General features: G+C 36.7%; 1 protein-coding gene across 1 annotated transcript; it reads left to right on the top strand.

Annotated features, from left to right (window-relative positions):
• The first annotated feature begins 660 nt into the window (after positions 1-660).
• si:ch73-74h11.1 (desmoglein-2) lies at positions 661-15,664 on the top strand. Its single transcript, XM_042007367.1, has 14 exons — positions 661-828; positions 2,473-2,598; positions 3,267-3,422; positions 3,886-4,024; positions 6,227-6,396; positions 6,753-6,887; positions 7,272-7,457; positions 7,668-8,359; positions 9,799-9,941; positions 10,865-11,086; positions 11,838-12,077; positions 12,252-12,385; positions 12,779-13,096; positions 13,202-15,664. The coding sequence occupies exons 1-14, from the start codon at positions 772-774 to the stop codon at positions 14,726-14,728; spliced, it is 4,245 nt and encodes a 1,414-aa protein (XP_041863301.1). The 5' UTR covers positions 661-771; the 3' UTR covers positions 14,729-15,664.
• Positions 15,665-16,573: the final 909 nt, after the last annotated feature.

The following is a 16,573-nucleotide window of genomic DNA, read 5'->3' as shown; positions in this document are numbered from 1 at the left end:
ATTTGTCATCATCTGGATAGAGGCTAAAATAATATAAAAGGTAATGATAAACCACTCTCCCGCCTGTATGGACATATGACAGAAAAAAGAAGTTTTCAGATCTTCTGAAATAAGGTGTTTGAATGTTGATAATCGTGAGAATTATTTGTGGCAAAAAGAGCTGCAGGACTTGACCTATGGTTACTGTTTGGTTTTACACTTTAAAGTAAGTATTTAGAGACTGTACAATTTCAGTGAGTATACTAAAACTATATTTTTTATTTTTACAATAGTAAGCATATTCTACTTAAGTAGAGTCTGCATGTACTTTTACTGTTTCTCCAAAAACCAAAAATGATTCATCTCCTTTCTTCTAACTTACTGATAGTCTGTCCTGTATAGCTCCAGACAACAAAGATTGCACAATGATTAAATATTCTTTATTAGAGTACCATTTTCTCATAAAGTTTGAGCTTTTTCTGCTGTGCATTCTACTTTACTGTCTTTGTGAACCTTCACACTCAACCCTGAGGCTTTGCCTTAAATTTTCAAATGACATGTCAACCACACCTGTCATAAACACACAGGTATGTGATAGTTGAAGCTGAAGTAAGGGGAGGAGGGGGGGGGGGGGGGGGGGGGGGGGGGGGGGGGGGGGGTTACTACTATAGTTACCTCTTTGGAGAGAAGGGAGAAGCAGAAGTGACATAATCTTTAGAAAAGGCTCATGTCACACATTTCCACTCTGAGAAACTGCAAGCTCGAATACACCGCAGCTCCACCGCAGCGGTTATGGCTCGGGTTTCCTTTGCAGAAATTCTCCTGCTTCTCCTGGTAGTGCTTTTCTTGGTAAGTACTTCTTTAAAGCTACTCATATTGTTCAGCTTAACAAATCGGGATTTACTGTAGTCCCTGAAAGAAAGTGTTGCAGAAAGAAATTCTTTTCATGTATTACACAGCATTGTATCAAATGCAACTCATCATAGGAGACTAACTGTGTTTTGCTCAACTTACATTAGTTTTGGAATTTAATACCTACATACACATCTGAATATAATATCTTGGTTTACAACACAGTGCACTGATATTCTAATATTCTAATATTCTTCACTGCAACTAGTTTGTGCAGCTTTCAGACGTGAGTGAAAGTAGTTTCACCAGTTCACCGGAACATGTTCAATGTCGTGATGGAACAGATAAACCACTGTAAAAATTTAACTGCTCCTCGCAGATACACCTAATTACAAAACCGTGATTAAAACTTGTGGCCTATATAGTAAAAATTGTCCTCCCACTCTTTGACCCATTAAACTTTAATTATATGTTGTTACATGTAGGTACATGTTGGCATGGATATTCATCATATTTATAAAACCCAAAACTGTTTAGAGAAATGGCAGAATTTGAAGACTGTCAAACATTGTCAAACATATTAGTTTATTTTAGATTTGATGGTGACAATGACTTACTGACTGATATGAAGCATGTTTGTTTAAATCAGATTAATGATCGTCTGGGGATGGCTGCACACAGCCATGTTCACCTAACCTGTGATTACTTGTCCTCATTTTATAAGCTTTTTTCTTTTGATCCACGCAGTCCAGGCAAGTTAGCTGTGCAGCCTCACCCAGCAAGACAGGATTAGTATGGACTTGTTCCTCTGCATATTTTACACAGAACATACAGACTGACTTAGCTTCTTTGATACTTTCAATGGTGCAGATTAAAAGCAGAAACCCTAAGCCATAGCACTGATGGCTGGTTGTGCTCATGCTGTGCCTTGTAACACTCCTTTAGACCTGCTAAAACGTTGACAATTTCCATTTTAGCAAAACAGACCTTTAACAACATTGAAGGTCAACTTTTAATGGTATTAAATCTGGAAAGTTGAACCGTGTGAAACATCCATATATATTATGTTTGATTAATTTTATCCTCCTTTTTGTATGGTCTTTAAAGGGATTATCCTTCCTCCAGAGTTTATTGAATTTCATTTTACTGTTTGGTTTATCTGTTTATTTTATCTCTACTATCACCTGCATTTTTATTTTAGACATCTTTAGCATCCTGTTTAGAATTTTAAAAATGAAAATTTAGAAAATCTTTGGATCACTGGGTCATTTTTCCTACAAAATCAACATCAAATGGTTCATTCAGTTACCAGACACTACATATTGTACAGGCCAACTTTGACCTGCACCTCACTCCCTCATTATTGTGTTAGCTTCTGTTTATTTGACTGCAAAAAAAAAAAAAAAAAAAAAAATTCAATAATATGAAGTTAAAAGACAACAGAAATTAGTTTGGGTTCATTTCTTTTCATTAATCTAAATAAGCAGACATGGAGGGTTTTTTTTTTCTCTGCCACACCAAGGTGGAGATCAATGCAAGGTTCTACATGTGGATGGGCTGAGAAACGAACTGCAGATAATCTCACGGGTTCAAGACCATACTGTTACTTGTCACTCACAATTGTCTCCTTTATGGTTTCAGATGATCAATGCTGAGGCGGCTGAGAAGAGGACAAAGAATGTGAGGAGAATGAAAAGAGAGTGGATCCTACCACCGACCAAGCTGAAGGAGAACACCGTCTACAGCCATTTGGATTTTATTGCAAAGGTATTTGGTTTGATTTAAAAAAAAATTTATTTTACTAAGACACATCAAAGTGTGTAATGACTTTCAAAACTTTCTTTTAAAAATTTTTAAATACACTGGCTGCTCTTCCACTAACCTACAGTGAACAGACCTGTTTCAAGTCTAAACAGTTTGTTGTCAGTTGAAACAGTCACACAGACAATTTGTCCCGAGGCGTCAAGCTGGCACACACTTCCAACGACATTTTGTTCAAACAGTCTGCCTTTTACACAAGAAACCACAAACATCCATCTCTGGAAAAAACCTACTGTACAAATAATTACAAATAAGTCATAACAGAGAAAAATGGAAAAAATAATGACAAAATAATGACAAAATAACACAAATAACGAAGAAGTTACACATGTCGATGTTTTGCAATGTGTAAAAGTAACTCTAGTCAAATGTAAATATAAGGGAAATAGATTAGAAGAGAAAAACAAACACACTAAATATATATAGTAGTAAATAACCATGACTATAACCTTATATTCATCATACTAACAAAATTTTTACTGAGGAATAATAATTATTATAATGACTTTTTAATGGAAATGTTTTCTTGTTGGGAATGAAAAACCTCATTTACAACAAGGTGGGGGAACACTATAACTAAGAATATTTCTCAAATACACTGTTTATGTTTACAGATTCGCTCTGATAAGGACAAAGACGAAAAGGTAGAGTATTACCTCTCAGGACCAGGAGCTGACAAACCACCCTTCAACCTCTTTGTGGTGGATCATGACACCGGATTTGTAAAAATTACTGACACATTGGACCGGGAAAAACACTCCACCTTTCATGTAAGCCATTTTTATTTTGTGTAAAACGTCAGTTGGTGTGATGATAGATGTCCATGTTAATTTCAGTTGCAATATAAAAATGTAGTCAAGCCATTAAGCAGAAAAAAGAAAAAGACAACATATACTAGATTGTGATTTACTGGTCTACATTTCAATCTAATTTTTTATACAAAAGACATTTAAAACAATGTCCTAAAACACAAAAGCTTGGAATTTTCCCACTGAGTATCTTGCCAAGCTGAGTTTACTGATGAACATGTTCACACCCTGAATATAGAGAGCTGTTGTAGAAGGTTAAATAGTAAATGATCCAATTTACACCTGTTTTTTTTCTTTGTTTTGTTTTTTTTTTTTTTTGTTTTTTTTTTTTTTTTTTTTTTTTTTTTTGCGCCATATGACACTTGGAAAATTAAGAACTATAAACAGTCTAATCATGTTCTGTCTCTTTGTGTGATCCCTGCAGCTAAAAGGCCTTGCTAAATACAAAAATGGGTCCATAGCAGAGGAAGAAATTCCATTGACAGTCATTGTCCTGGATGACAACGACAACCCTCCTTATTTTGAACTGCACAGTGGAAACATCACAGAGTCAAGCAAAAAAGGTGAGGCGAGACTTAGACTCGGGTGAAGAAAATAGGATCCCATGACTGCTATGAGTCATTAAATGGTTACCACCATTTACATTAAAATGTGATAAGAGTTGTGTTTTTTCTTTTCTTTTTTTTTTCCAAACTTAGTTTAAACAAGTAATAAGGAAAACAACTCTAGGATTGTGTTTGCTGATTAATAATAAGTTGTAGATGTTTGACGTTATAGAAGAGATAAAATGTAAGTATTATCAAACTGTAACATGAACCCATCCAAGGAGCCCTTTGGAGGAGGCTTTGCCTTGATCAGGCAGGTTTTCCTTTTGTAACATTTTTTTTGGGCTTGGGTGGTCACACCCCTTGCAAAAAAATGTTTCCCTGCGGTGGACAGTGTTATTTCAGTTCCTAATCTGCAGCCCTGCCCATAGACAGCCATGAACAAAAGTGTACAGTTTTTTGTACATAAACCTTTGCCTCAGAAAATATGATCACTCACACTTTGCAGTTCCTTGTGTGTTTTGGCTATAAAGTCAGCCAATATTTACTTAATCTTAATCTGCTTTAGAGTAAATAATCAAGGCTTTTCGGGCTAAGAACAAAAATGTCAAAAGCGGCATTCCCTCTACAGCTTATTGATATTAGCTGTTACAGATAATCATTGAATCAAACATCTGGGGCTAAACATACACGACTTAACAATTTATAGTGATATTATTAATGATCTCGAGGAAAGGTGGTGACTTCACAGTTGTTTGTAGCATCTCCCTTACCATATGACCAACAACATTTTTCAGTTTTCCATCGGAGTGGCAGCTTTAGCAAAGTTGAGGGCTGGCTGTCGAGGCTGTGCTCAGCCTGCAGGTGCTTCCTTGAAGGCTTGACATATGCAGGAGTGAATGAGAAGGAAGGAGGCAGAGAGAGTGGTCAAGGATTTCCTTCTTCTCTCTTTCTTACTTTCTTTTTTATTTTGTGGCAACAAAAAGTCATGGGCGGATTTGGGAAAATGTCAGCAGTAACATAGCACTTCTTTTGAGAAAGTAACAGGTAGTAGAGTAATAGATTGCTTGAATTAAAAAATACTAACCTGCAATGTTACCACAAAAAAGTCATTTGAATACTCTAAGATGTTTCACCAAATACTGTTTATGACCTGCTTAGATAACCTGGAATGCTGCTCAACAATTTTGCTCAGCAGTGGTATGTCTTTGGGTGTCTGCTCTTTATTATGTTCATTTGGTACTTCTTATGTGGTCTTTGTCTCTGGTTTTATTTGTTTTGGCATTCTTGACAGACATGAGAGATGTTCTGTTTCACTAGAATGTCCCAAAGGCCCTGGACTCCTAACAAGGAGAAAGTTCTCTTGCACCACAACTAAAAATATGTTTAAGTACATCTTCATTTTTCCATGTACCATCAGCTACAATCTTTGTTACCTCAGATCAGAGGTGGACTGACCATCTGGACATCATGAGTCAGGGAACAACTTTTAGGCTGTAAACATAATCTTTTATTATTACACAGGCCTTTAATAATGATTAACAACATCAGACTATGGAGTCAAGATCTGCACAACATGTGGATTGCAATGTGAATTGACGACCTCAGTAAAGCATCACATTTTTCATCAATGAAGTCAAGACTGGAAAACAATATTGTATCAGATATGTCCCAAGTTGTAAGTGCTGTGAAACTGATTTATAATCCAAATTTATAGCTGAAAATTAATGACTGGTGTGTCTTAGCAGCTGTACCCAAAATGCCTATAGCTGTATCCAAACATAAGCAATACACACACAGACACACACACACACAAAAGCACTGAGAAAGAGAGCTACGGTCTGCTGCAATTAATGCACTTTCATAAACTTATAATTAGATAAACACAGTATTGCAATAAAGGTACATTTTTTCTTTGCATTTATTTTGCTTATCATTGCATTCCTTATTTCTTTTTATTTGTTTGTTTGTTAAAACCAATTTCTTGCCAATGTAATTACTTTTTTGTCTCGTACTGCCTTTAGTGTAAACTGAATTGAGTTACACCTAGAATATGTTGATAATCCAACATCAGTGCAGTTCTCCTTTTCTTTGTTGTTGTTGTTTTTTTGTTTTTTTTTACACCATTTTAAATCATCCATGCTCTCTCCAACATACTTTTTTTCCTTCTGATCTTGTGGATTCTACTAAGATAATCTTTTTTGTTGTGATCTATTGCAGGAGCCTTCGTTATGCAGATTGAGGGTAAAGATGATGACCAGAATGGCACGCTTAATGCACAAATCTCCTACTCCATCATCAGTCAGGAGCCAAAGGGCACAGGTCACATGTTCACTATTGATGAAAAAACTGGGAAACTGTATGTTAAAGAGCCCACACTGGACAGAGAGGTAAAGCTTTCTGCACACTCAGTAAGACACGATGCACACATGCTTTAGCCTTTTAGTACAAAAAAATAAATTCTAATTATTTAATCAACAACTTAAATTTTTTAATTCATCCAGTTGTCAGTTTTATTTGTTGCAATCTTGTACAAAGTTTGAACTAGTCTCATGAAAAATACTTTGAATAATTTTTTATGCACTGATATTTTTTTAGACCACTATTGTTCCTGCACTGAGCTACATTTTTACCTTGAGAAGATTTTGCTCTTGTATTTGCTTGACATCTAATGTTTTCAGCTTTTCTCACAGGAGTTAGCATGAGGCTGTGTGTTGATGCCTTTTGTCTACTGGTTTTTTGGCAGACACATGACTTCTACAAACTGGTTGTAAAGGGAACTGACATGGGAGGGGCACCAGGGGGGCAATCAGGAACGGGAACTGTAGAGATCAAGGTCCTGGACATCAATGACAACATCCCCACGCTGGAAAAATCTGAGGTGACAAATTCAACCAATAATTTGTAGAATATATCAATGCAGCAAAAAGAGTTCACAAACCTGTTGTCATACCAAAAGAATTAGGTCCTGGACTATGGACATTGCCTAGCTGTGTGTCAAGGATCAACACACACGCTCATACCAAAAAACAAACAACACAGACTACCACACACACCACACGGGCTGCACAAGAAAAAAAGTGCAAGACACGTCAGTGCATATTAAATAAAACAAGCCTTCGTACATCAAACATTAGCATTTAAAAAAAATTTATATATATATATATATACATATATATATATATATAGCAGCCTGGGTGCTAATATCAAAGACAGATATTTGATAGATGTGTTTCTTCTCAATGTTTCTATGTTCTTTTTGTAGTATTCCGGCTCAGTGGATGAAAATGTTGCTGATGTAATAGTGATGAAAATTAAAGCTCTGGACAAAGACCTTGCACACACAGACAACTGGCTTACTGTCTTTACAATTGCCAAAGGAAACGAGGATAATTTGTTTTCCATTGAGACGGACAAAAAAACCAATGAAGGCATCTTAAAGTTGATCAAGGTAATCTTTTTATTATAATATATGACAACAAACATTTATTTTGAACTTTATTATTATTATTATTATTATTATTATTATTATTATTATTATTATTATTATTATTATTATTATTATTATTATCATCGTTGTTGATGTTGGGTCTCAAATTTTTTTTCACATTCTGTTATAATTTCTGTTCATTTCCCTCTGTCACCCATCTGAACCAAACAGCCAGTGGACTTTGAAGAACTACAAAACCTTGAACTTGGCTTGCTTATTGAGAATGTGGCTCCTTTTGTAGAGGGTGATGCTATACTTATGGATGTGGATGTTCAGGTTGGGGAAGGTGGAGGTGGTGGTGGAGGTGCAGGTGGAGGGGGTGCGGGTGCGGGTGCGGGTGCTGGGGCTGGTGTTGGAGTTGGTTTGGATGCAGGAGTAGACCTGGGAGTAGATTTAGGTTTGGATGTGGGGCTAGATGCAGGGTTGGACGCAGGTCTGGATGCCGGTCTGGATGCAGGGCTAGATGCAGGGCTAGATGCAGGGCTGGATGCTGATCTGGAAGGAGGTGTTGATTTGGGGTTGGATGCAGGGCTTCAGCCAGCAGGAGGGCTTGGCCCTGGAGTTGGGATCAAGCCTGGTGCTGGGCCTGGAGTGGGTGCTGGACTTAAGCCAGGCGTCAAACCAGGACCAGGACCACGGCCTAAGCCAAAACCAAAGCCAAAACCAAAACCAAAGCCAAAGACCAAACCACAAAGCTATCCAATTAAGATAGCAGTAAACAATGTGCCAGAGGGTCCATCATTTGTACCCAACACCAAGGATGTTCCTGTGTCTGAGGACCCAAATGAGATGCCTGAAGGTGGCGTTATTGCTGTGTTCAACGCTATTGATCCAGATACTGGGAAACCAGCTGAAGATGTCAGGTTAGTGAAGTTTTAGTGTTAGTATTATATACACTAGCAGTTCTCTGAAAGCATTGATGTTTGACATATTGTTATTTGTAATGTTTACCAAATTCAACTTTTAAAATTAATGCACTGTCATGCTAACATTTGTGACAATTAATGATCGAGAGAAATGTCATTGATTGGTAAATATATATTTTACACCACCAATATATAAAAAGTTTAAAATATGAATGATTTTCCCATTCCAATAGAAACAGTGATGGGAAAAAGTTAGCATACCTCATGTAAATTGTTGACCTTTTCAGTCATTCAAACAAGCAAACAATCAAAGACACAGACTTTTGATAAAATAGTTTGCTTAGCCAAGTGAAACCTCAACTGCTGCATAAAGAAAGCATGTAGAGTTTCTACCTGATCATACCTCTGCAGGCCATTGATATAAGGATATATGCTATATAATATTAATAATGGATTAGATTTATATAGCACTTTTCAAGGCACCCAAAGCGCTTTACATTGTGTATCCATTATTCATTGACACACACACTCACACACTGATGGCGGAAGCTGCCATGCAAGGCACTTAACCACGACCCATCAGGAGCAATTAGGGGTTTGGTATCCTGTGCAGGGACAACTCGACATGAGCTTGAAGGCTGGGCGTCGAACCAACAACCCTTGGGCTACAGGATGACCACTCTACCCACTGAGCCATGCCGTCCCTATATGTGTCCTTTATGAGATTACTGTGTATGCATCAAGAGAAAGTGACAAACTTGATCCCAAAAAAGGCATGGTGGACTTACTTAGTGCTACGTATGGTTGGAAATAGCAATAAAAATAATAAAATCTCATATCATTTGCTGACTCCTGAATTTAACTGTATCAAAAAGTTTTCATAGCAGAATTTGTGATTGTTGTTCATTTATATATGATATTGTATCCCTATCAAACATCGTTGGTAATTTCCTTGTCAGTGTCATTAAGCTGTTTTCTCTGGGTGACATTAAAACACAACCATTTCATTATGGCAATGGGTGAAGCACATTTACATTTGGTTCAGTACTTCTATTAGGTGTTATTAGTCTTCTGTGAAATGCTGCACTAATTTTGTTTGCACTGACAGAAAATTACCAAAGATGTATTATTACTTGACATTACATTACATTGTAATGTAATGTAATGTAAATATACAGTAAATATAATGTAAATATACAGTTTCTGAGACCTGTTGCCACCTATTCACCATATGGAAAAAATGTAATAACCACTATAATCAGTAACTTAATACCTGTTGTGTTCAGTGTAATTCTTGCCTTATGCCCTCTGGTGGATATCTTTTGCACTACAATAATTCTTATATTTTGTTAATGAATTTTCTGTCCATTATTTCTTGGGTCAAGAGCTAAGCAGAATGTTATGGTCCTCATTGTTTATTGTTCATGTTCCTTCAGTTATGCCAAAGCCTACGATCCAGACAACTGGTTTACTGTCGATGAAGAAACAGCAGAGATTAAACTCAACAAGCAACCTGACAGAGAGTCACCATTCTTACAGAACGGGGTCTACTATGCTAAGATTCTGGCTATCACCAAAGGTAAATACTACTGTCAGAAATACGCCTTCTTCTGTATAACATGCTCATGAGAGAACGTCTTCTTTTCTGATGAGTTATGACTTGTCAGCGCATGAGTTGCATGAGGAATTTAGCAGTATACTTTGTAAAGAGACGCTATAACATGAAACTCATAAATCATGACAGAACCTGTCAAACCACTTGGTTATTCAAACAAGTTTCCGCCTTTAAGATGAGCTGAGGCCCTGCAGCACATTTGACATAATTTTCCAGTTTTAACATATGTTTGAGAAAAACAAGACAAAATCAAGACTTTAAGAATCATCCTGATATTGGTAATAGCTATGTTGAAAGAAAAAATACTTTAACTTACAACAGGCTAAATTTAAAATAACACTGGGTTTGACACTAGAACATACTCAGTTTATTATTCACCCACAGGGTGAATGTTTACTGGTCACACATACACTTAACTCATGGTGCAGAACAGAACAGGGAGCAACACAAAGCAGTATGAAGTTTTTGCAAACGACCCGTCCCCAGAAGGCCAACTATCTATCTTCTTGCTATGATTGTTATTTTCCCTCTAAAGATTGCTGAGTCATTTGCATTGGGAAAAATGCTATATAATGTTCTCGTTAAAAGAACATTTTTTTCATTTCCTTGGGACAATATGAGAAAGAATCAATGGATTTTTTTATGTTGTTTTTTTATAGAAATGGTTGAGATGCTACTTCATGGTTAAATGACGAAAACTTGAAGAAGTTATAATTGCAAAAGCTTCATTATAGTAATTAAAAATGTGTTTTATCAAACAGTACAGAAGGACATTCAAGTTGAAGTCAGTTCAGTAGGGAGCAAAACTTCACCATAAGCTTAGCCTTTGTGGTAAAGACAAGATACTAAACTCAGTCACGCACTAATTTAGCTATTGTTTTCCTCAGACATGCCATCCAAGACAGCCACGGGAACAATAGCCATTCAAGTCGCAGACTCCAATGACCACTGTCCAACTTTGACCACCACACACACCAGTCAGTGCTCCAATGAAAGAACTGTGTATGTCACCGGCTTTGATGAAGATTCCAGTCCAAACGCAGAACCATACTCTTTCAGAATCATACCTGATACTACACAGGGCAAATGGGATGTAGAGCTCATCAATGGTAAGAAAATCAGTTTGAGTTCAGAAAATAGAGTTAACAAATACTTTCTATTTGCATTATTAAATTCTTTGACTTCCTTTAATTTAGAGGACAATCAGCCATTGGTACTACTATTTGCAATTAAAAGAAAATGATAAACACGTAGATACAAGCAATGATTACAGAGATATAAACATTATCTTAAGATGTTTTTGCACAGACTCAGATCTGCATTGACTCTTTTGCTTATTTCTTCTGTACTTTGTAATTTAATATAAAGCGATACCATTACTTGAGCTGCTTACTTATTACACAATCTCACAGTGTTCAGCTTGTCATCTCCTGCTTTATCTGAAGAAAATACTGAGGGAAACTAGGAATGATCAGAGGACCAACAAGTGCAGTAAATCACCATTTCAAGCACAGTCTCCCTGTAGCTGAAATTATTCATAAGTGTTAGTGAGCCTTTAAATTAATTCATATTATGTTAATACTGATCGTTACTTTATTTGTCCAGAGGTTAATTAATCATCAGTACTGAGTATTAAATTAATACAAATATAGCTATAATTTATGAAACCCATCCTTAAAGAGCAACCAGTTGTGTTGAACTGGTGTTTTTAGGCTTGCTGTAAATAAAAGTGAACTGAATTAATAGTAATTTCACCAGTAATATAGCTATTGAACTTATAAGACTTCCAAAATTACAGCTAATATTAATATATTAATTAATATTAGTGTGTGTTTTACATCTGTGTTTTTATGTCACCAGACACGACTGCTGCTCTTCATTCTCATGAGGAACTGTGGCCAGGCTCGTATGAGCTGCATGTGGAGGTGTTGGATGCTCAGGGTCTGTCCTGCCCATCCCCTGAGGTTTTTACTGTGGACGTATGTACCTGTGAGGAAGCAAAGTACTGCAGCATAAGAGGATCCAAACTTGTCTCCACATCATCTGGCCTCTCATTATCACTCATTGGCCCAGTCATAATGGCTACGTGTTTACTCCTGTGTAAGTTCATCTTAATACTATTAGCACATACAAAAATATACATAATTTGTGCATTTTTAAATGCACTTTAAAATAGAATATGCATCCTTAATTATTTATCAGTTATAAACCCTTGCCTCAGTGTCTTAGAGAAAAATCTTTCCATCAAAGAGAATGCTTTCCTTCGCTTTGCAGTCATCCCTCTTATCTTGCTGTTCTGCCAATGTGGAGGAGCTGGCACCATTTTCCCTGACCAGTTCACTGATCTGCCATTTGACACTAAAGAACAACTGATATCCTATCACACTGAAGGCATTGGTGAAGATAAGGTGGGTTAACTTCTTTTTTCTTCCATCATATGGAAAGAAAATAATACCTTGTTATTGTTATTTTGGCATAATGCATCAAATCAGTGGTGGGGAACCTTGACCCTCATCCTGCAAGTTTTAGATGTATCCCTGTTCCAACACACTTGATTCAATTACTGTGTCGAATTTGATAGGCTGTTGGATCTACTAAGACAAACACAGACTGAGTAGTTGTTCAGGTTATTTGTTTCATTCATTCATACTTTTCATTCAGATATTTTACTAGCTGTGATTGCATTATTTGTAATAATTTTTCTAATTAATCAAAACCATGCAAAATACTGCTTGCATAATGCATAATATTCTCTCTCTCTCTCTCTCTCTCTTTCTTTCTCTCTCTGTCTTTCTACGCAGGAAGTACCACTTTTAAGTGCTCCCATTATGCTGGGTACCAAGCAAAGCATGGAGACAACAGCAGCACCACATTTTAACAGCCTTTCCTCAGCTATCACAGAAACGTATCAGACACCGCTCTATTATGAATCTCTGCACAAGTTACAGGACAACAACCAGAAACTAATGGCTGATGGCACTTATAGGGTTTCAAGGGAGTCATACAACGGCATTGATATTACTTCATTGAGCAGACAAAAACAAAGTTTTGAACAAACAGCAGCTCTGTACGAGGAAATTGCTCTTCCTGATGCCTTACTTAATGATTACTACTCACAGGTAACATGTTGGCTTTGCAGGTGTACTGCACACATACGCATACTGTAAAGTTGTGTTGAAAATATTTTTGTAGTAATGTTTCTTCTCTTTCTTTGCCACAAACAGAAAGCAGCGTGTGCTGTGCCAGTGACAGACACTCTGTTGGTATATGATTATGAAGGCCAGGGCTCATCTGCTGGCTCAGTGGACCTCTCCAGCCTCCCAGAGTCTGACCATGGTCTGGACTTCCTCAATGACCTTGAGCTAAAATTCAAGTCTCTGGCTGAGATCTGTTCCCCTTCCCCACCAGTGGAACTCAAATCCTCCCTGATACCTAAACCAACAGGTGTTGTCAAAACTACAACTGATGTTGTTGAAAAGGTTATGAAGCCCAAGTTTCCGCCAGTTGTTGAGACAAAGCATACTGACGTGAAGACAGAAAAAGTTGTATCATCTACTAACATGTATTCATCATCATCATCATCATCTGTCAGTACAGTAAGCCCTACTTCACCATCCATGACTTTTCCTCACTCCAGGTTTTCTAATATGAGTCATTCAACTAACATTAGTGATTCTACTAAACTGACTTATCCAGCTCAGACAGTTGTATTACAACAGCAGCCGATTTATTACACTACCAGCTCTGTAGTGCAACCCCAGCACTATGTAGTTGCACCAAATCTACAGAGCACAGTTCTGGTAGAGGGTGGATCTCAAGGAACCAATTTTCCAGGCCTATTTCTAATCAATGGTCCCCAAAGTCCATCTGGACTTGTAATCAGTGGAGCCCAAAGCTCTCTTTCAGGGCTGGTTATCCAGGACACCAAAGGCTCTAAAAGTCTTAAAAGTCCTGTAAGCACTACAAGTCCAATCGGATCCACTGTGCTACTACCTAGTAGCCCAACTCTGACCCAGGGCTCTGCTCCTTTGGCATCTGGTCCTTTGGCAGGCTGGAAAATAATGGGACCAAATCCCAGTGGTAACTATATGTTACTAATGGATAAGAGTCATCCAGGTCAGGTAGATGAGTCTGACCCAGGTTCATCTCAAAGCATTTTGCTTAGAGATGGTATCCTGGCAAAAGGGGCTGCTCCCCCTCAGAGGGTGATAGCTTTGGCAGCCCAAGGGACTGTGTACACTAGCTTGTCCGGTCATGCTTTTGCTAAGCATAGGGGGATTGTTACATTGATAATTCACTTGGAGCAGATAGTGCAAATTAGTTTAGAGTCATTCACTGATCTGAAATTTCTTGCAAGACAACCTGGTGTGTGGAAAAGCCATGTGGTGGTAGTTACCTCAGAACACAGACAGACGAATACTTGGTCTGTTTGGATAAATAAAGTTCATCCTATTCAGGTCAGCATTAACTATTTCCAAGGAAATTATTCATTACAGCCAATTCACACTAGTTATACTCCAAAGCCATGTAGGCAAGAATTTAAAAAAAAGTACATGGTAGTTAAAATTTTGAGAAAAAATGGAGGTAAGAATATTTCTAAACCAAGACACACCATTAAGATAATGTGTCTTTTTTTTAGGTGGTATATCCTAAATAGATTATTCATAAAATCCAAACATTGTGAGCAGTGTGAGGTGGGCTTTTCTAGCATCTTAAATAGAGACATTTTAACTTGTGGTGTTGTGGTTTAAAGATCATTTTAACTCAGTTTTTTATCTTGATGTTTTCTCTTAATACTAAAGAACACCCAACCCCTGTTTTCTTTTCAACATTATATTTTTACTAATTTCTCTTGTCTTTTTTATAATCAGGAATTATTCAGTCCACTCTTTGTATTACAACCTATAATTAAAATAAGTATATTCTGGGATTTTATGTAATAAAACTACATTTAATTAAGAACTGCTGCTGCCAGTAATGTGCATGAGGTCCACCAGTAGTTTAGTGTGAAATCTAGGAGTCATGCACCCTCATATTATCAATATCTGTTGTTATAAAAGGCCCCAAAAGTCTGCATCCTTCAACAGCAAGCAGCATAATGAAAACCAAGGAGCCCTCCCGACATGTGATGAAGTACAGACTTGGGTTGGTTTATAAAAAAATGTAAAAAAAAAAAAATAAATAAATAAAAAAAGAGAGAGAAAGGGTTGCACATATTAAAATCTGCATACATATATGTCATATTGCTTTTTAAATTTATATTACTTTATGTAATCTTCTTTTATGGTTATTGGTGCTTTTATTTTATCACCACTTTTAGTGAGATACAGTGGTAATGGGTTGGTATTGGGAAAGCAGCATTGGTGATCCTTTAGTAATTAAACACTCATATTTTTTATAAAGCATCAAAGGTCAGAGCCAAAAACATCATGTGTACAGATTCTGTAAGAAATCAAAAATAATCCATATGAACCTTCTGGAGTTTTGTGCAAATCATCTTTAACAACTGTTGCATTCTTTCAAATGAACTGATGTTTGTTGGCCAACCTAATCAATAATACTTATTTTTCTCTTGTTTCTTTATTTTGTTGTGGACAGTTGTGTTTGTCATGTTCAAGTTCTGGAGGGAAATGTTTGCTTGTTGATTCCATATTATACAATATAATGAATAAAAACCCTTCACTGTTTTCCTTCTTTTTCTTGAAATGCTGCTAAGGTTGAATGCTTGTGTTCTTTGTGAGCCAGTTTCAGTATAAGTCATTACTGTAAATAATCAACAAGTGATCAATAAAAGAGATCCCAGGTGGCAGGGACCAGAACTTCTTTTCAACACACTAAATGATATATTTTTGCTTTATACAAACATAGTAAACAAAGGAAGAAATGAGTTTGTCCAAGATTATCCTTACTAACATTTCAGACCTTTAGGGGCTTAGGGGGAAAGCATTTTTTTTTTTTTTTTTTTTTGACAAAAATGTGTTTTGAATGCTTCAGAACATCCAACAAATAGTACGAGAACAAGTAAGGTGTCGCTCAGAAAAATCAAAATCTTCAATAGAAGATTTTTGGGCATAGCTTGATCTTCAATGAAAGCATGTTTAGCTCCTCTGCCCAAAAGGTTTGTAAATGGGGACATTCCCATAGACAGTGGATTAAAGGACCTTTAGTACCACATTCAGTGTATACATTGGGGGTATTAAATCAAATTTGTTCGGCAAGGTAGGAGTCACATAGGTTTCCATTAGCCATTTATATTGGATTAGTTTGGAATGAGAGTTATTAACTGTTTCTGGGCTTCCAAGCATGCTACCTCCCAGTCTTCAACAGAGATTTGACTGTTTATGTCTTAAAACCTTGCCTGCTAATTTTTTTTTTTTTTTTTTTTTTTTTTTTTTAGGAGGCTATCTTTAATTGTGTCATAAAAAAGGGATATTAAACCCCTCTTACTCTGGCAGTTTATTGCTATTTCTTCTAGGGTGGTAAGATTTGGAAGGTTAAAAGATTTTTGCGTTTTGAACATAAAACTTTTGAACGTAAAGACTGGATATCATATTTTTGTCTCAGGCCTTAATAAACACATGAGTGTGTTTTAAAAA

Source organism: Melanotaenia boesemani, chromosome 14, assembly GCF_017639745.1.
Source record: "Melanotaenia boesemani isolate fMelBoe1 chromosome 14, fMelBoe1.pri, whole genome shotgun sequence".
NCBI classification, from domain to species: Eukaryota; Metazoa; Chordata; class Actinopteri; order Atheriniformes; family Melanotaeniidae; genus Melanotaenia; species Melanotaenia boesemani.
Note: the sequence above shows the minus strand (reverse complement) of the source record. Positions and strands in the feature narration are given on the sequence as shown.

Bases quoted from the DNA above. Each gene is read 5' to 3' on its own strand.
- si:ch73-74h11.1 (XM_042007367.1), top strand. From the start codon at position 772: ATGGCTCGGGTTTCCTTTGCAGAAATTCTCCTGCTTCTCCTGGTAGTG. The intron at 6,888-7,271 runs GTGACAAATTCA...TTCTTTTTGTAG, and splicing joins CCACGCTGGAAAAATCTGAG to TATTCCGGCTCAGTGGATGA. The intron at 7,458-7,667 runs GTAATCTTTTTA...TGAACCAAACAG, and splicing joins GCATCTTAAAGTTGATCAAG to CCAGTGGACTTTGAAGAACT.